Below are 19,823 nucleotides of genomic sequence, written 5' to 3' on the forward strand. Positions count from 1 at the left end.
GTTGGTACTGGTTTTTTTGTGTGATGTCTCTTTGGGTATGTCTACACTACCCGCCAGATCGGCGGGTAGCAATCGATATATCGGGGATCGATTTATCGCGTGTAGTGTAGACACGATAAATCGATCCCTGATTGCTCTCCTGTCGACTGCTGAACTCCAGCTCGGTGAGAGATGGAAGCAAAGTTGACAGGGGAGTGGCGGCCGTCGGTCCCGCGCCGCGAGGACGTGAAGTAAGTGATTCTAAGTCGATCTGAGATACGCAACTTCAGCTACAAGATCTTAGATTGATTCTCTCTCCCCTTTGGAGGCCGGAAAATGGTGTGGGACATTCAGCAGTACTGTGTTCAGGAGTGGCGCCAGAGTTTTTGGCGCCCTAGGCAGAATTCGGGGGGGCAGCATTTTGTGCGCTCCCCATGGGGCGCGCAGGAGCTTCCGGTTCCACTCCCATCGCGCCGCCAAAGAAGGACCCTCCGCTGAAATGCCGCAGGCGACAGCAGCAGTCATTGAGCTGCTCAATTGCCTGCCGCTTTTTTCTGCGTCTCGTCGGTACAAAGTCCTTCTTCGGTGGTGCGATGGGAGCGGAACTGGAAGCTCCCGCGCGCCCCATGGGGAGCGCACAAAATGCTGCCCCCCAAATCCTGGCGACCGCCTAGGGTCGCCTAATGGAAGCACCGGCCCTGACTGTGTTGAGCAACCAGGTGTAGGTGGTTCTGCAGAAGGCAAAGATGACTACAGACACCCTTCATTCTCTGTGGTCATTTCTCTATTATACATCAGGAAAATGAAACATTAGTGGCTGAAAGGTGTTAAGACTTGTTGCTGCCCTCCCATCAGACCCAAACTGCATCTGTACTACGGGGCACCAGAATAAATGTTTGAATTTATTAAAATTTTTATTGGTACAATTTTCATGTAGGGACAAAAGGACAAACTGTCTTAGTTGGGACACTCCTAATAAATACAGAGGAGACTGAATGTTCTTCATGCACCAAAGAGGTCCATCAAGGGGATGCAATTACCATTCTGATATATAGCTAGGCAGCTAAATTTAAATTATCAAGATGGGTCTTAAGCATCTATGGTCATTTTTCTGAAATGTTTCCAGGTGCACTCCCAGGGTCAGACAGACTATAGAAACTTCAGGGTCTCAAGGTGTGAATGAGAACATTGTGCGAAGAAGCAGCATTTCATTACATTTGTTAAGCACTGCGGGTGAAAGGAGAGCCTAGGCAGAAGGGGTGGGCTCCGTGTTAATTGCAATGGAATCAGATGTCTGTCACAGAAAGCTGTGACAAGGTTTGTGAGAATTATTTAAACTAGACACTAGGGGGAAATCAACAGGCACTAAGGAAAAACTCAAGTCAGACAACAATATCTGCTGGGTATTTCATTAAAACAAATGAATCTCTGTATGGCTGACATAAATGCCTGAAAAATAACAAGGTGTCAGATAAAGGAGATAAATATAGGCAAAGGTAAAAAATGAAAAACTATATACCCATGTGGAGGTGAAAAAGGAAGTGAGGATGCAATTGCATTGCAGTGGTACCTACATTACCCAATCAGGGCCACATTGTGCTAGATACTATATAAACAATTAAAAAAAGACGGTCCCTGCTCCAGAGAGCTCATAATCTGAAATTATGACAAGATAGAACCAATAGAAGAAAGAGATGAAATGGTGCAAGGATGAGAGCTTTAATAGCAAAAACTTTGAAGTAGGTGAACTAGAAGACCTGGTAGTGGAATAGGACCGTGGTGATAGTGATTATTATTTGTATTACCATAATGCGTATGAGCCCTAGTCCAGGACCTGGACCGTTGTGCTGGATGCAGTACAAACAGAGAAGAATATCACATTTTGCATCTTTAAAATACTATACATACTATTTTGATACTAAAGAATTTGTATACTGTAATTATTTCTCGTCAACACTAATACCATATTTCTGCAATGTCAAGCACTCCCTTTACTCTTGCCACCACTTATATGCATACAAGAGATTTAGAAAGAAAATCTTTATTTAGGAAAATGAGAACAGAGGAATTTTGTTTATTTTTTGAAGAGAAAAGTGAGCTAAGATATTAGTTCAAATACATGATTAGGAAGCTAACTATTTAAATCAGATTCCAAAGAAAAGATTTATTAGAAGAGGAAAGGTGACATTTCACATTTAATGAGAGCACAATTGGCAAACATTTCAAAAACCAAAAGTGTTTATAAAAATTTAGTTCTAAAAGGTAAATATGCCAGATTTAAAATATATGTATTTTAGTAAATATTTGTGCACTTATTTTTACTGTCTGAAAACTTGCAAAAAAAGGAAGCCTGAAGACTGCTGAAAAGGAAAATAAAAGTGCTCATTTATCCTGGAATCTTAGCTTTCAATGAGGAGATTCAACAGTGTCTGTTTTCATTCATTCTCAAATCTACTGTAAGGATGATCAGAATCCTGAATGAGTGCCCGATTTGCACGTCCTCCTATTGAAGTAAAATGGGAGTTTGCTTGAGTCAAGACTGCAGAATACAGCAAAATATATTTATATATATAAAAAGGATAGACATGGTAGTGTTGTTGTCAGTTTTGGTCATGCAGGGCCAGTGGGTTATCTCTGATCCTGCACCACTATCTAAAGGGAATAGAAAAACATTCGACTACTAAAATAATTACAGAGATAAATACTATATCTTTTTACCATCTTTTATATTTCAAACTTTTTATTAGGATTGTTAATGTTTCCAGATAATATCTGTATTTTATAGGAAGTGAATGGCAATAACAAAGGATACTACATGTAAAACTACACAACCGTTCTTTAAAAAATGATAAAGGTTTTTTATAAACTTTCTATAAGCATGAGGGTTGGGCTTCACATGATTAGCATCTGTTTTTGATAGTACAATTTCAAGTGTTGTTTTTTCCCCTCAGGACATTTATTCAGAACAGCTGGGGATCAACCGTGTAACCTGTCCACAGTGTCGAGTGCCTTCCCAATGGTCAGCCACCCAGTCTTTGGTCTACATACAGCCAGCTCAGGGCATTCAGAGTTTGGTGGCTTGGGAACACTTGGTACTCCCACAGCCTTAGCAGCACATCCCCAACTAGCACCTTTTCCAGGTAAACATCTGTTACAAAGAATATTCAAGCTTCTGAAGAAGAAACAATGAACTGTCCTAATTCAAATAGACAGTGATTTATTTTACATCAACAAGCAAGGTAGAAGAGGTTCAACTTTCCTGTGTCAAAGACCTCAAGATCTGGGGCTGGGCAAGGTCCAGGAAATTCCTGAGTGTAATTTACAATGTGAGGAAAGGAAAACATTGCGGATTGGCCGAGATTATCACTAATAGCCTCTCAGGAGTGGTCCTCGAAGAACCACTGTAGTGTGTAACAGAAGTAATAGGTGTTCTTGCCAATAGTGAGGTTTAACCAGCCAGACACTTTTTTTTTTCCATCTTAACATGCCTTTGTTTCTATTAGGTGTATGTGTTCATCACAAACAATAACATTGGAAGGTATTTATTTAATATTGAGAAAAGATGCAAGGGTAATGGATCTATTCTCTGTTTTTTGGGGTAACTTTTTTTCAATTGTGTTTTCTGTCCGACACCTGTAATGGTGAAAGTTCTAATCAAGCTCAAGAGATAATGTTGATTTTAGTTGTTCTTTGTCAGCTCAAGCTGTGATTGATTGATAAGAACCATGAATTTTTTCTTCACTTTGGGGGTCAAGGACAATGGTTAAAATTTTCAAAAGCACTTTAATGACTTAGGGTGCCCATGTCTCATTGAAAGTCAATGGGACTTAGGATTCTAAGTGCCTGTCGCTTTTGTAAATGAGACTTAGAACCTGGGTTCTGTAGCTAGTTTTGAAAATTTTACCCCAGGTGAATAGGTACCTAAAAATTGTCAAGTTGTAGCAACTCCGTAGGGTCCCAAAGTATGGAAATACTATAGACACTGCTTTAGGGTAATGATTATATACCCTTATATAACTGTTGTTACTGGTAATAAATTTTTATTCATGGTGGTGTCTTGTAAAATTTTACAGTAAGCTCTAATAAGCCCTATCCTAAACAAAATTGCAGAATTCTGTGGGAGATCGGTTTTTTTGCATGTACAAAATTATGTGCCCCGGTAGCATCTGACTTCATTTTAAGGTGTCAGATATTCTGCTAGTATTTTCCCACGTCCTAATTCTGCTAGTATTTAGAACTCTTTAATCCCCTGTCTGAGGAAACAAAACCTCATATATTAATACACATTGAGCATCCTAGAGAAGTGTGGGTGTCAAAATTTGTCTCCTGATGAAGCGAAGTGTTTTCGTAACTCAGTCTTCTGTAGATTGCAACAGAATATTTTTTCACGAGAACGGGATTTTCCTTTCTAGGAACTGAACTATGTGTAAAGACCATATATATATATTTTTAAATAGAATTTGTAAGAATAGAATTCTACCTCCAAAATGCCACTTGGCTTACTCATCCTCTCTTGATAAAAACCCTGAGCAAACCTTGTAATTCCTTGTAATCTTTTATTCTTCTTCGAGTGATTGCTCATATGCATTCCAGTTAGGTGTGTGCGCGCCGCGTGCACGTTCGTCGGAAGATTTTTACCCTAGCAACACTCGGTGGGTCAGCTGGGCGCCCCCTGGAGTGGCGCCACTATGGCGCCGGATATATACCCCTGCCGACCCATCTGCTCCTCAGTTCCTTCTTACCGCCCGTGTCGGTCGTTGGAACAGTGGAGTGCGGCTTAGCTGACCTCCACTTCCCTAGCTACTCGTAGTTTCTCTCGTTAATTCTGTATATATAGTTCAGATTTATATAGTGGTAGTTAACTTTATTCGTTTGTAGTATAGTTAGTGTATAGTTCACAGGGGTTCGGGGATTATCCCCTTCCTTGCACCCAGTGCAGGGTACTATGCCCGGTTCACAGGGTTTCAAACCGTGCTCGGCCGGCCATAAGTCGATGCCGACAAGAGATCCTTTCTTAAGTGCCTCGAGGGATCTCACCTAACAGATAAGTGCCGCATTTGTAAGGCCTTTAAGCCGAGAACAAAAGGGGAGCGGGACTTTCATCTCAAGCAGCTCCTAAGAGAGGCAGCTCTTACTCCTCCGCCCTCGGCATCGAGCGCTGGTCAGTCTTCAAGAACCGCTCCCTCGGCACCGGATCGCCGGTACCGCCAAGGCCTCTCGGCACCGGCCGTCGCCGGCACCGACATCCGCTCGGCACGGATCCCTCTCCTGGAGGATGAAGAGGCACAAGACTCCTGCTGCGTCCGAGCCGCCTGCTCCGCAGCCCGAGTGCTGTACTAAGTCGGACCGCCCGGCACTGATACCTGCCGTGGCACCGACAATATCGGCACCGTCGCCTCCGGCCACGCCAGAGCCGTCGAGTCCGGTGCCTGAAAGCTCCCCGGTACGAGCCGTAGCTGAGCTCACTATTAAGCTGCGTCAGAGCCGCCCGCTCCGCAGCCCGAGCGCCTTACTATGTCGGACCGCCAGCTCCGATACCTGCCGCGGCACTGGCAATATCGGCACCGTCGCCTCTGGCCATGCAAGAGCCGTCGAGTCCGGTGCCTGAAAGCTCCCCGGTACGAGCTGTGGTTGAGCTCACTATTAAGCTGTGTCAGAGCCGCCTGCTCCGCAGTCCGAGCGCTATACTAAGTCGGACTGCCCGGCTCTGATACCTGCCGCGGCACTGATAATATTGGCACCGTCGACTCCGGCCACGCAAGAGCCATCGAGTCTGGTGCCTGAACGCTCCCCGGTGCGAACCGTGGTTGAGCTCACTATTCCCTCCACACCAGAGACATTTTCCACGTCGAGGGAGTTGATTGCAATGACAGCGCCTGCGCTGCCTCAATCCCCGGCTCCGCCAGTGCGGATTATATAGTCGATCGGCAAGCCTGCCTTGATCAGACCACCCCACGTTGGCACCGCAGAGCGGCACCGTTCACGATCGCGGTCCCGCAGATGTTCTCGGTCCCGTCGCCAATCCAGGTGCCCACGCTGCTCGCAGTCCTGGTACCGTTCTCCACTTCGGTACCGGTCTTACTCGCGGCACAGATCAGCATCCCGTTCGCCGGCCCGGTACACTCGGCACTGATCCGGCTCCCAGCACCGCTCCAGGCACTAGACTCCCGTAGCCACTCCCGACATCGAGCCTCGAGATCTCGGTCGACCTCCCGGCACCGCTCCGGTCGCAGGTCCTGTTCTCGCTCCCGGTACCGGTATGCCTCCCGGTACCGATACCCAGTGCCGCGTCGAGCGACGTCAGCTAGAGAGGGAGACTCTGCCAGGGCTTTTCAGCTCCTCCATGGCCATCCAAACATGCAGGACTGCATACGCGCAGGACTGTGATTCGGATGTGCACACCAGAGTCTTCCAGGTGCCCCAGCCCCAGGACCCTGACCCCCATCAGTGGTCACCCTGTACATCTTGGGCGTGCCATCAGGCCAAAGGCGTACCTGTGATCCCATCGCACTCTGTTCCGTCAGAGCACTGGGTACCAGAGGCAATAGTTAGTCATCCCCCTCCGACCGGTATGGAGGAAGGCCCGGTTCAGCCACCGGACTCCCAGTCCCCAAGGATCAGGAGGTCGTCCAGGGCCACGAGCCCACACAGGACCCGCTTGTCCCTGGCCTTTCTTCTTCCTCCTCCCCAGATGGGGCGGTGGCAGGAGCGTACTCCTCGGGCCCTCCTCTAATCGACTTGGGGGCCCATCAGGACCTCCTGAGACGGGTGGCACTCAATATGAATCTCCAAGTGGCGGAAGTCTCGGAGATACAGGATCCGGTTGTAGACATTCTGTCGGCTGTTGCCCCCACTAGAGTGGCCCTACTGTTCATTCCGCAGTCAAGGCCAATCAGAATACCATCTGGCAGTCTCCAGCCACTATCCCACCCGCGGGCAGGGCAGTCGAATGCATGTACATGGTATCCTCTAGGGGCTACAGGTACCTATATGTACATCGTCCCCCCTGCTCCCTTGTCGTCCAGTCCGTCAATGAGACGGAACGCCATGGCCAGCCCCTAAATCCAAGGAGGCTAGGCGAATGGTCTTACTGGGCCGTAAGATGTACTCGGCAGGGGCCCTGCAACTTCGCGTAGCAAACCAGCAAGCCCTGCTTAGCCGCTACTATGGACGGTGGTGGGCAAATTTACAGAGTCGGTTCCTCAGAACTCCCGTCAAGAGTTCGATGCCCTCCTGGAAGAAAGGAAGAAGCTGGCAAGAGCTTCCCTCCAGGCCTCGTTGGATGCAGCTGACTCCGCTGCCACGACTCTGGCCTCGGGTGTTGCCACGAGGCGCATTTCATGGCTCCAATTATCGAGCCTTCCCTTGCAGCTGCTGCACACTATACAGGACTTGCCCTTCAATGGCAAAGGCCTGTTCTCTGAAAAAACTGGCCCTAGGCTGCAAAGCCTAAAGGGCAGCAGGGTCACTTTGCGCTCTCTCTCGGCATGCACACGCCGGTGCTTCAGCGCCGACCTTTCCGTCCCCAACCTCACTGCTCTTACCCTGCGCCTAGACAAAGACAGGGCTTTGCCAGCGGGTGTGGCTTAGGCGGTTGTAGGCGTCAATCGGGACCCCAAAGGAGCCAAAATTAGGGTCCTTCTAACCATCAATGGGGCAAAAGCCTACCCATCCTTGTCCCTCTTAGGGACCCCTCTCACGAGCGATTCCTCTTGCAAGAGCTGCGGACGCTCCTCTCCATCGGAGCTAGAGAGGAGGTACCTAAGGACGAAAGGGGCAAAGGGTTCTACTCCCACTAATTCCTAATCCCCTAGGCGGAGGGAGGTCTCAGACCTATCCTAGACCTGCGGGAACTCAAGTTCATGGTACAGCTGAAGTTCTGTATGGTATCTATGGGGACCGTCATCCCATCCTTGGATCCCGAAGACTGGTATGCCGCCCTCGATATGAAGGGCGCGTATTTTCACGTCGCCATTTCTCCTCCACACAGAAGGTACCCCCGGTTTGTGGCCATTTCCAGTTTACGGTCCTCCCGGTTGGCCTCTATACAGCCCAAGTGTATTCAAAGTGCATGGCTGTAGTCGCCGCCTCTCTCCGCCACCGTCGGATACATGTTCTCCGTATCTAGACGATTGGCTCATTCGAGGGACCACCGGGGCCCAAGTTACCAGTCATGTGGGCATCGACACGGACCTATTCTTGCGTCTAGGCCTGATGATCAATATAGAAAAATCCACTCTGATTCCCACACAGGGAATAGAATTCATTGGGGCCATCCTGAACTCCAGTATCGCCAGAGCCTGCTTACCTCAGCCTCGGTTTCAGGCGATGGTAACAATTATACAAGGTCTACGGACCTTCCCGACAACTTTGGCTCGCACTTGCCTAGGTTTCCTGAGTCACATGGCTGCCTGCACGTTTGTAACCAAACATGCCAGGCTTCGCCTCCGTCCACTTCAATCGTGGCTCACCTCGGTGTACCACCCAGGCAGAGATAGCATACTCATGGTCGTCCTCGTTCCCCCTGAGCATCCTAGGCTCCCTCAACTGGGAGTCGACGCCCTCCGTGGTGTATCCAGGGATGCTGTTCCATCCACCTCACCCCTCGGGGTCCCTCATGACGGACACCCCATCTCTCGGCTGGGCTGCTCACCTGGGTCAGTTTCGCACTCACGGCCTTCGGTCGACTCAAGAGCTGGCCTTGCACATCAATGTCCGAGAGCTGAGAGCAGTCTGCCTTGTGTACCAGGCGTTTCAGCAGCACTTGCAAGGCCGTTGTGTCTCGGTGTTCACGGACAACACAACGGCCATGTATTACATAAACAAGTACGGAGGAGCACGGTCCTCCCCTCTTTGCAGAGAGCTATCCAGCTCTGGGACTCCTGCACAGCCCACTCGATAGACCTGGTAGCGTCCTTTCTCCCAGGGGTCCGGAACATTCTGCCGGATCACCTCAGCAGATCCTTCCTGTCTCACAAGTGGTCGATTCCTCCGGACGTTATCCATTCCGTTTTCCGGAAGTGGGGCTTTCCCCGCATAGCCCTCTTCGCTCTCGCAAGAACACAAAGAGAGAGAAGTTCTCCTCATTCCAAGGCCTCTTCCCGGGCTCCATCTTGGATGCTTTTCTGATGCCGTGGATGAGCCATCTGCTGTATGCTTTTCCACCGTTCCCGCTGGTTCACAGGGTCCTGCTAAAACTCCGCAGGGACAGAGCGCACCTGATCGTGATCGCTCCAGCGTGACCCAGGCAGCAGTGGTACACCAGGTTGCTACACCTGTCGGTAGCCAACCCTATTCCCCTGCCTCTTTGCCCAGACCTCATAACGCAGGATCACGGCAAGCTTCACCACCCAGACTTGCAATCCCTGCACCTCACAGCATGGCTGCTGCGTGGCTAAACCGATCCGAGTTACGTTGTTCTGCCTCGGTTCTACAGGATTCTCCTGGGTGGTAGGAAACCTTCTACTCAGTTAATGTATCTGGCCAAGTGGAAACATTTCTCCTGCTGCTACAAAACGCACAATGTTTCTCCCACCAAGGTTCCGATCCATTCCATCTTGGACTACCTCTGGTCTCTCAAACAGCAGCGCCTGGCGCGGTCATCATTAAGGGTACACTTGGCAGCCATCTCTACCTTCCACCCAGCGGAGAGTGGCCGCTCCGTATTCTTACACCTTGTGGCTTCTAGGTTCCTCAAGGGCTTGGAGCGTTTATACCCCGCAGTTGGCCCCACCAAAACCTGGGTCTTCAACCTGGTTTTAACCAGTTTTATGACTGCCCCATTCGAGCCACTGACAACATGCTTGCTGATATACCTGTCCTGGAAGACAGTTTTTCCTTGTAGCCTTTCCATCGTCCAGACGAGTCTCCGAGCTTCAGGCTCTCACGATGGACCCACGGTATACTGTGTTTCTCAAGGACAAGGGCAGTTGTGACCACGTCCGGCCTTCCTCCCTAAGGTGGTGTCGGCCTTTCATATCAACCAGGATATCTTCCTTCCGGTCTTCTTTCCGAAGCCACACTCATCGCGAAGGGAGCAACAATTGCCCTCCCTAGACATCCGTAGGGCGCTCGCAATCTATATCGAGCGGACAAAGCCCTTTCGTAACGCCCCCAAATCTTTGTCGTACTGGCATACCGGACGAAGGGCATACCTGTCTCCTCCTAGAGGATTTCATCTTGGATGACATCGTGCATCCGCACCTCCTGTGATTTGGCCCATGTTCCATCGAGCCACCTTACTGCACATTCCACCAGGGCTCAGGCTTCTCTGCTGCCTTCCTGGCTCACATACCCTTCCAGGGGATATGTCATGCAACTACCTGGTCCTCGGTCCACACCTTTGCCTCATTGGTCCAAGAGTCCAGAGATGATGCAGCCTTTGGCTCAGCAGTTTTGCATTCTGCAACATCTCACTCCGACCCCACTGCCTACGTAAGGCTTGGGAATCACCTAGCTGGAATGCATATGAGCAATCACTCGAAGAAGAAAAGATGGTTACTCACCGTTGTAACTGTATCAGTGGGTCTCTAGTTAGTCTCTGTAGTAGCAGCAGCACAAAGAAGATAGAAGACAGTTTTTGCTTTTGAGTTTTTAGTTTGTGTGAATACCCACTTCTCGGATGCGCAGGCACACATCAGTGAGTGGTATTCACCCACGAAAGCTCATGCTGCAAAACTTCTGTTAGTCTATAAGGTGCCACAGGATTCTTTGCTGCTTCTACCGTTGTAACTGTTGTTCTTCGAGATGTGTTGCTCATATCCATTCCAGACCCGCCCTCCTTCCCCACTGTCGGAGTAGCCGGCAAGAAGGAACTGAGGAGCAGATGGGTCGGCAGGGGTATATATCCGGCGCCATAGCGGCGCCACTCCAGGGGGCGCCCAGCCGACCCACCGAATGTTGCTAGGGTAAAAATCTTCCAACGAACGTGCACGCGGCGCACGCACACCTAACTGGAATGGATATGAGCAACACATCTCGAAGAACAACAGTTACAACGGTGAGTAACCGTCTTCTTTGTTTGCCAAAATGACCTAGTTATATTTTAGAGATCATGTGAATAGAACAGAAGTAGAATGTTGTCACTAGATAAAGGTTCACAACTAGACAGAGGCAAGGCATTTAGAGGAAATGCATGTTGAGGTGAAGTCTAGAAGGTTAAAATTATATTCAGAGCAGGAGACCTTAATCCTGGGACAATATTGTAGTTCAGTGATTTGTCTCTGTTACGCTGAATGATTCATGCAGCTGTAACCATTTTATCTACTTGATGTTGGTGCAATAGAATGACAGTTACTTACTCTAAGCCTTATTCTGAGAGATGTTGAACATCCACATTTACCATAGATGTCAATCCTTTGTGTTTAAGAAAATTGTTTATTTTACTTCAATGAGAGTTGCATTTCCTCAGCATCCCTTAGGATCAGGCCCTAAATCATTACTTATCTGCTTTTCAGTGATGGTCTTGGAAAAGAGACCTCTTGGGTGCTTCAGTTAACCCGGAAGCATCTTATCTATAAAGGTACAGTTTTTTTATGACTAAGATTGTATATAGAGAGAGTTTTAGTGTTACGTTTTCTCAGAGAATTTTGCTTTGCTGTCCTGCTAAAAGACTGTCTTGAGTTCATACATCCCATTTGGTATAATATCAGACAATATAGAAAGTTTACATAACTATACATAGCTATATAACTGTACATAGCCATTCTGTGTCATTTGAATCTTTGAAGGTGGCACATCACACCAGGGACAAGCAATTTTCTTGCTTGGTATTTGTGTTATTCCATCCTTTGTGCTGCCCTGTCACCATTCTCTTTGTGTTCCCTTCTTAGCACATGGTAGTGTATTCTCCTTCTCAGGTAGTCTCCACATCTTGATACATCTCAAATATTTTTACCTTTTTCTGAGCAGTAATCACCTTCCACCACATTTTACTGTGAATTCATTGCTCTTTGTTTAGTTTACATACTTCATATTGAGTGACACCATAGCAGGTTATAAGATCAGTGTATTTGTCACCGGCATTGTTCACAATCCAGTTTTCATAACCATTAATAGTGTCAGCCAATGAATGTAAAACATGACACGTAATCTAACCATCCTTTCCAAATTCTCTTCTTAAATAGTAATTCTAAATGACTGTTTTAAAATAAAAGGCTAAATTCTACTCTCAACTACACTGGTGTAAATCAGGTGTAACTTTATTAACTTCACTAGAGAAATTGACATCAGTGTAAATAACAGCAGAATTTTGCCTCCTGTTGGTACAATTTCCATCTTCATACTGTATTGAAGTTGGTACCATCTCTTTAAAAATGAAGCATTCCTGTGGAGCAGAGCAATGGATTCTTCAGGTTCTCAACTTGATCACATGGAACTTACTCAAAGCTGATGCATGTGCTTGCTGCTTTTTTAAAGTATATTTGGTTTTGTTTTTTTAAAAGCATAATTGCACAGAGGAACCCTTAAAGCAGCAATTTCCAAGAGGAGGACACTAATTCAAAAAATGACATGAGTTAGATATAAAAGGCCTATTTGTCATCTAGTCTATCCTGTTACTTGTGCAGATTGTTCCGTACCATGTATTTTCTAGTGCTCTGTCAGTCTATACTTTTAATCATATTAGTAATAGGAATTCCATTTTTTCCCTTGGAAGCTTACTCCATAATCTTATGCTCCATTGGCCTGATCAGCAACACTGAGAGAGGTTATTTGGTTTTTTGTTGTTGTTGTGTAAAATAGTATAATACGTTATGACAATTTCTTTCCTTACTGTTGAACAACACAATCAAAAGAGCTGCTACTACCATTTAAAAAAACAAAACAAAACAAACAAAAACAGTGTGGCAAGCCATGAAGGGAACTGTAAGTTCCCTTTCTCTTTCAGAAGTTACAGTATTTTATGTAACAGTACACACTTGCTTAACTGCTTTGTTTTATTAAGTCCAAACTTTTTTTGTACTTATGTCATATTTGCATTTACGGATCTTATTTCTGACACTCTCTTGTTACAGGTAGTATAAGATCATGACCCGCGCCCCCCACTCCCCGCCCCCCTTTTATTTAAAAGAAGTTTCAAAAAGGTCTTCCCCTTGCCAAAACATGAACCAGTTGTTTTACCAGTTTTTTTTATTTAAGCAAAGGAGCTTGTTCTTTTAACAGTTTTTTATTCCTTTAGAAGTGATGTAAAAGTTCTTTTCTGGATTATGCTGTGTGTTTTGGTTTGTTGCTGAATAAATGTGTTCATTCTAACAAGTGTTTTTAAGTTGGCTCCACTGCAGTAACTTCAGCAGCTATTACAAACTATGGCCCTGATACTGCAAAACAGTTGTCTTGGGCAGATTCGTATGCCATCATGGATCCCCGTACAAGCTCAGGCATCAGCACTGTTGGGCAGTGAATGTTGCACAGGTTGTCTACCTCACTACTAATCTCTGCATCAGAGATGTCTGTGTGTCTGAGGTGCCATATGTACAGTATAATTGCAGTGTTGTTGTAGCCATGGTGGTCCTAGTATACTAGAGAGGGGGTAATGTCTCTTATTGGTCTAGCTTGAGTGCTCTGTAAGCTCAAAAGTTTCTCTCTTTCACAACAGAAGTTGGTCCAATAAAAGATATTACCTGACCCATCATGTCTCTGTTTTATGTACAATATTTAATATATAGTATTTTGGGGACTTGCCAGGTGAAAGATGCCACAAAAATTCTAAGATGCTGCTCTGTTTAAAATTCAATTATTTTGATTACTTAAGGGACCATGTCAAATGGTTGTATATTTGATCTGCCTGAAAAAAGGAGATTTCGTGAATTATTCAAGACTAAAACTGGTTTTCTGTTTTGTTAGTAAAACACATTATCAGTTTTTTTCAACGTTTTCAAACTGAGATTCTCATCCCCTACTCAGGCCTCTTTATGTTGTGTAGAAGTGCAGGAGTGGCATAAAGGAGCCCTGACAGCACTTTCTGGCTGTGGGAGGATTCCCCCCCCCGCCCATGCTCTGTAAAACAAAACAAAACAAAAAACCTACTACTATTAAAAGATTGCCTTTTAAGGACCCTTTTTTCAAGCGTTGGTGTAGGGGACAAACTGAGGCAGGGCTGGGGGCACAGTGGTCATGTCTGGGGCAGAGCTGTACAGGTTCCTGGCATCACTGTGTACCACAGGGCAGTCCCAGGCTATCTCAATTTGGAGAGGTCTACAGGGATGTTCAAGTTACGATAGAGAACCCAGAGTAGATAAAAATTGGGAGGGTTCACCTGATATAAAGGTACCTTAGCACCTGGTCTCCCTGACCTCGGAGTTCTGGGCTGCACCTTTGAAGAGGCACAGCATGGACTCACTCTCACTTTTCACATGACGGATGATAAGCATGCAAAAGTGACCTGTGTTTCCTGATGGTATTCTCGAGCACCAATGTAATTTTGTTGTGGTCACCTCAGTATTGCAACTGATGAGGGTTTTTTTTTGTATGCTTGTTTTCAAAATGGGAATAAATAAAAATTTAGGGTGTAATTTTCACAAGCTCTTAAATAGCTTCAGAGTGTAAGTGCCAGAGAAAGTCAGTGACGCTTGTACTTCTAAGTCACTTCAAAATAGGCAGAATTTATTTTGTGGATCTGCTGTAAATTGCACACAGAAGCTTCATTAGATGAAGATTTAAAAAAATAAATTGAGTGAGATAACTAATGTTTGGGTTTTTTCCTTTTTCTTCTTCTTTGAGGTACAGAATGGTGGCGAACAGATGTGCACACTCGTACAGGGGCTGCTTTTTTCCCACCTCTTCTGGGAATTCCACCACTATTTGCTCCTCCTGCCCAGAATCATGATTCCAGTTCATTCCATTCAAGAACTACAGGAAAAAATAGTCGAGGTGGTTTAGAAAAAGGTAACAGCTGAAGTTGTAACATGAATAAAACAAGCCTGAGCCTATATCAGGGGTCGGCAACTTTTCAGAAGTGGTGTGCTGAGTCTTCATTTATTCACTCTGATTTAAGGTTTCGCGTGCTGGTAATACATTTTAACGTTTTTAGAAGGTCTCTCTTTCCATAAGTCTATAAACTATTGTTGTATGTAAAGTAAACAAGTTTTTTAAAATGTTTAAGAAGCTTCATTTTAAATTAAATTAAAATGCAGAATTTATCAGTTTAGTGCAGTGGTTATTAACCTGGGGTGCACGTACCCCCTGGGGCAGGGCCGGAGCAAGGATATTTTGCGCCCTAGGCAAAACTTCCACCTTGGGCCCCCACCCTTGCACATCAGTTCATTAAGGGGCAAATCCCAACGAGCCTTTATAGACCCCAGGGGCCAGCCGTGCCCAGGGCTGCTCCCCAGACCAGGTTCCCCCCTCCCCGCCCCCTGAACTCCCCTGGAGGGTGCACAGTCCCCCCGTGAGCCCTCCCCTCCCCTCCCAGGTGGCCTCCGCCCCAAGTACACTCACTGGCTTTGCCGGGCTTGGGCCTCTGCAGCAGCTCGGCAGGGAGGAGCCGCCTTCCGGAGGCACCGGAGAGCCAGAGCATCCTGCTTACGGCAGCAGCTAGCCCCAGCCATGGAGGAGCTGGCACAGTGCAGGAGGGCAGCGGTGCTGCTAGCGGGGAGCAGCTGCGCCCCCCCACTCCTCCTGCCCAGGCTGCAGTCCAGCGCCCCCCGGGGGCTCCTGCAGGCTGCAGTGGATATATGTGGGCGCCAGCCCCCATACGCCCCTCGGCTCTCCCCTCACCTAGGGTTACCATATTTCAACAATCAAAAAAGAGGGGAGAGCCCTGCCCTAACCCCACCCCCATCCACTCGCTCCCACTTCCCACCCCGATTGCCCCGGTCAGAACCCCCACCCCCGCCCCCCCGCTCCTTGTCCCCTGACTGCCTCCTCCTGGGACCCCTGCCCCTAACTGCCCCCCAGAACCCCACCCCCTACCTAAGCCTCCCTGCTCCTTGTCCCCTGACTGCCCCAACCCTTATCCACACCCCCGCCCCCAGACAGTCCCCTGGGGACTCCCACACCCCATCCAACCACTCCCCACCCCGGACAGGACCCCCAGAACTCCTGACCCATCCAACCCTCCCCCTGCTCCCTAACTGTCCCCCGGGACTCCCCTTACCAGGCCCATGCTGGTCAGACGCTGGCTCCACATGGAGGCAAAACTCCACATGGTGTGCTGAGGCAGCGGGAAGGGGGGAGCTGCAGGAGGGGCAGTGGCGGCTCACACTTCCGGGAGCCGCAGAACCCGAGCGTGGTGAGGGGCGAGCCAGGGGGCGCGCCGGCCCGGGCTGCGGACCACTGCTCCCCCCGGAGGGGGGCCTCCTGCAGCAGATACATGTGGACGGCGGTCCCCATGCTCTCCCCAGCTCCCCCCTCGCCGTGCTCGGGCTCTGCAGCTCCCAGGAGTGTGAGCCGCTGCTGCCACCCCTCCCGCAGCAGGCTCAGGGTCCTGCGCCCCGGCAGCTCACACTCCCGGGAGCCGCAGAACCCGAGTGCGGTGAGGAGGGAGCTTGGGGGTGTGCACCTGCTGCTGGTCTGGGGTCCCGGCCGCCGGCCCTGCTCAGCCTCCTGCCGGCCTGAGGTTCCGTTCACTCAGCCAGCAGCGGGCTGAGTGGGGCCGGCGGCCGGGACCCCGGCTGGCAGCCGCGTGCCAGGCAAAATGGGCTCGTGTGCCAAAGGTGTCACGCGTGCTGTAGGTTGCCGACCCCTGGCCTATATAATCTATTTTCTGGTAGTGTGCATGAGTTTTACTTTGAAATCATCATCAATCATCATCATCATTGCCATATCTAAACAATTTAGTATGAGTTTATTTTGGCAGTGTGGGCTTTCAATCACTGAATACCTCTTCTAGGACATATATTTTTGATTTCTTGTTTTTCTGTGATTATATATCTAGGCCATTGCATACCACACACACAGTTTGTTTGTTTTTTTAGGATTAGGTTGATATGATATAGTATATCATCTCACCAAGCAATATAATATAGTTGTCATCATCCATTGGGGGGGGGGGCTGGGGGGGACTGTACACCCAGGTAGCAGTATGCAGGGAAAGGCGGGGAAGAGCCATGGGATATCATAATTTTACAGATGTTCCTGTTTTTCAGCTCACTTCCCCAGGAGATTTTGGGGGGTGGTAGTGAGAGAGGGCCCCTCTCCCTGCACACACCCACACCCTGTGTGTCATTAAGCCAAGGTATTTGGGCCAGATGCTGAGTTCAGGACTTGTGCCTTAGTCATGCAAGCCTCTAAGTGCCGTCTTTTTAAAAAAAATGACGGTGCATCAATTGGACATGGCCTTCAGATTTCTTACTGCAATTATTCCAAATTCACACCAATAAAACCTTTATCCAGTGCCATCACATATCCTCTCTCTATGTAGTATAAATTATAATTTATATAATTTAACTGAGATCTTGATGGATGGGCAGTAGTCAGGAAATTTTTGGCATCCTCGTCCATGCTCCCAAGTCCACGTGCTCAAGATTCCAGAACCCCAGAATGGGAAATTATGTGTGTGTCAAGGATTACCTCTTGAAAAACTTAGTTTTTGAAACCTAATTTGTAAAACTAAAACTTGTCTGATTTCAAATGAAATTCTTTCAAGTTTCTCACTTTTTCTTCATTGATATCTCTCCACTCCCCAACAGGCCTTGTACAATAACAAGCTGCAGATGCAGCTTCCTACACACACTTCTCTCTTTGCCTTTAAGATAAGAAGAGATTCCTCCTAGCAGAGGCTTAGCACAGTGTATGTTTTTAAGCTGTTTATTTTGCAACAGAGTAAATTGTATCTTTACTGACTAAACTTTGAGTGTATTGTTGAAAATAGACAATTCTTGATTTCTGACAGTAAATTACAAATTATTCAATCCAGTCTTCTATGTCTCCTTATTGATATTGTCATGTTTTCCTTAAAAACAACAACAGTCCCCCCCCTCCAAATTACTCCTTTTCTTGGGGTAGTTGTGTTTTATAGGACAGTATATTGTAAGATTTAAATGTCTTTATCTGATGGTTCTGACCCCTTGCTACAGGTACCCTTAATATAGGCTAATATGACCATAACTCATTATGGAAGTGACTGCTTAATGTCTGCAATTCTGTAAACCACAGTTTTTAATTTTTTTAAGGTGTGAATGGATCAGTAAATGGGAACAGTACAACATCAGTATCTGGGGTCAACACATCCATATTGCTCACTACCACTGCAAGCTCTGCAGGACAAGCAAAGGCTATAACCTCAGGAGGGGGAGGTCGCAAATGTAACCAGGAACAAAACAAAACCCAGCTTTTGGATACCAGAGCTGACAAAATCAAAGATAAGGTAAATAACCTAAAAAAGCTGCTGATTCATGGCTAAAGATGCAAGATTATAGTATTGGCCTTTAAAACTCAGTTGTCTGCAATTAAGATTATAATATAAAGTGTTTTATCCTCTTTGCCAATGTCTTGGGATTTCCTTTTTCTCTAATGCAGGATTTCTCACCTTGCACCAGTTGATTATGCCCATTAACTAAAAGCCAGCATTAGAGCTTTATGTGTAGGTTCCACTAACCTGAATAGATTAGTCATACTTGGGCATGCTTGGGAAGATAGCATTGAATTTCATAGTAAAAAGAACATTTTGGCACTTTGAGAAAAGATTCACATATCTTCCTAAGTGGGATTTCCTATCTATGAGGTAATGGAAGTATTATTAGTGGCCTCAATTCAGCAAAGTACTTAAGCATTTGCCTAACTTTAAGCACAAGTATTTTCATTGCAGTAGGATTACTCACATGCTTAGTTAGGCACCTGTTTAAGTACTTTGCTTCACTGAGTCCCAAGTTACTTATGTCCAAGCAATAGAAACTGGAGGCTAGAATTCAGTCTCCTTGTGGTTAGAAAGAAAGGGACTTGGACAGTACCAGCTGCCAATAACTAGATTAAATGTCAAAGGATAGAAGTGCATTAATTCTGATACTTTTTGTGGCAGTCACTTGATACCATAACCTTCTTGCCCCTTCTCATTGCAATAGTCTGATTGTTGCTGTTCCACGCTACATTCTCAAGCACCATATGTTTTTAATTTTATTTTTTGTGTGGCTTGGGACGTGCAAAACATCTAAAGATCTAAGATTTTTAGGTGTTTTAAGATGCAGGCTTGGATAACTTACTTACTCTCTTTTACCTTGATGACAAGCTTATCTAGGGAGTCTTTTTACAAAATCTGTCCCACCAAAAGTATAAAGTACATTTTACCTCAGAATACTGTTTAAACATGCACCCTCTAACAACCTTCAGATGCATTGGTATGTTTTGCTATGCGTGTCGGAATCTTATTATGCTTTTTAGATTCTCCAGATTTGTTTATTAAATTTAGAAATGGAGCAGTTGAAGAATAATTTTGTATCAGTTCATAAGATTTGCGTGCAAATGTGTTCGCATTTCTGCCTCATACACAAGTAGGGAATTTCCCAGGACACAGTATCTTTAATAATATCTCTCTTTATGTATTCCAGGTGTTTGCTTGCTTTTTACTGACCTTAAGCACAGTGCCGAAGGTATTAGAATGTTAACTCTCTCTACCTCCAGTTTTCTCTTCCTGCAGAGTAGTTTGTGGCATAACCATGAAACAGTAGAAATCATTCAAATTTCATTTTTTGGACCTAAGCCTCAGTCTCCAAACTGAGCTGGATAAGCCAATTATCAGCCTTTAATTTTAGTCTGTAGAAATCATTCTGATTGTCACTGTCCCTCCTCCCCTCTTCTTTGTATTGTCTGTTTCCTTTAACTATCAGTTCTGAATCATCGGTAGATTTTGTTCTGTTACTGCTTTTACTTTCCACCTTCCACCTCTATTGTTTCAGTTCACCAAGTATCAC

The 19,823-nt window shown here is 46.6% G+C and overlaps 1 protein-coding gene across 34 annotated transcripts in view; it reads left to right on the forward strand.

Annotated features, from left to right (window-relative positions):
* Positions 1-19,823, forward strand: part of BAZ2B (bromodomain adjacent to zinc finger domain 2B) — a 343,490-nt gene that overhangs the window by 199,091 nt on the left and 124,576 nt on the right. For 30 of the 34 annotated variants that reach the window (XM_039493566.1, XM_039493561.1, XM_039493551.1 and 27 more), the window contains 3 exons: positions 2,931-3,119; positions 14,698-14,862; positions 18,090-18,283. In XM_039493566.1, the coding sequence (XP_039349500.1) occupies positions 2,931-3,119; positions 14,698-14,862; positions 18,090-18,283 (548 nt within the window). The remainder of the gene's footprint in view (positions 1-2,930; positions 3,120-14,697; positions 14,863-18,089; positions 18,284-19,823) is intronic. The other 4 variants (XM_039493574.1, XM_039493580.1, XM_039493585.1 and 1 more) reach the window with 1 other exon arrangement.

This window comes from Mauremys reevesii, linkage group 11 (genome assembly GCF_016161935.1).
Source record: "Mauremys reevesii isolate NIE-2019 linkage group 11, ASM1616193v1, whole genome shotgun sequence".
NCBI classification, from domain to species: Eukaryota; Metazoa; Chordata; order Testudines; family Geoemydidae; genus Mauremys; species Mauremys reevesii.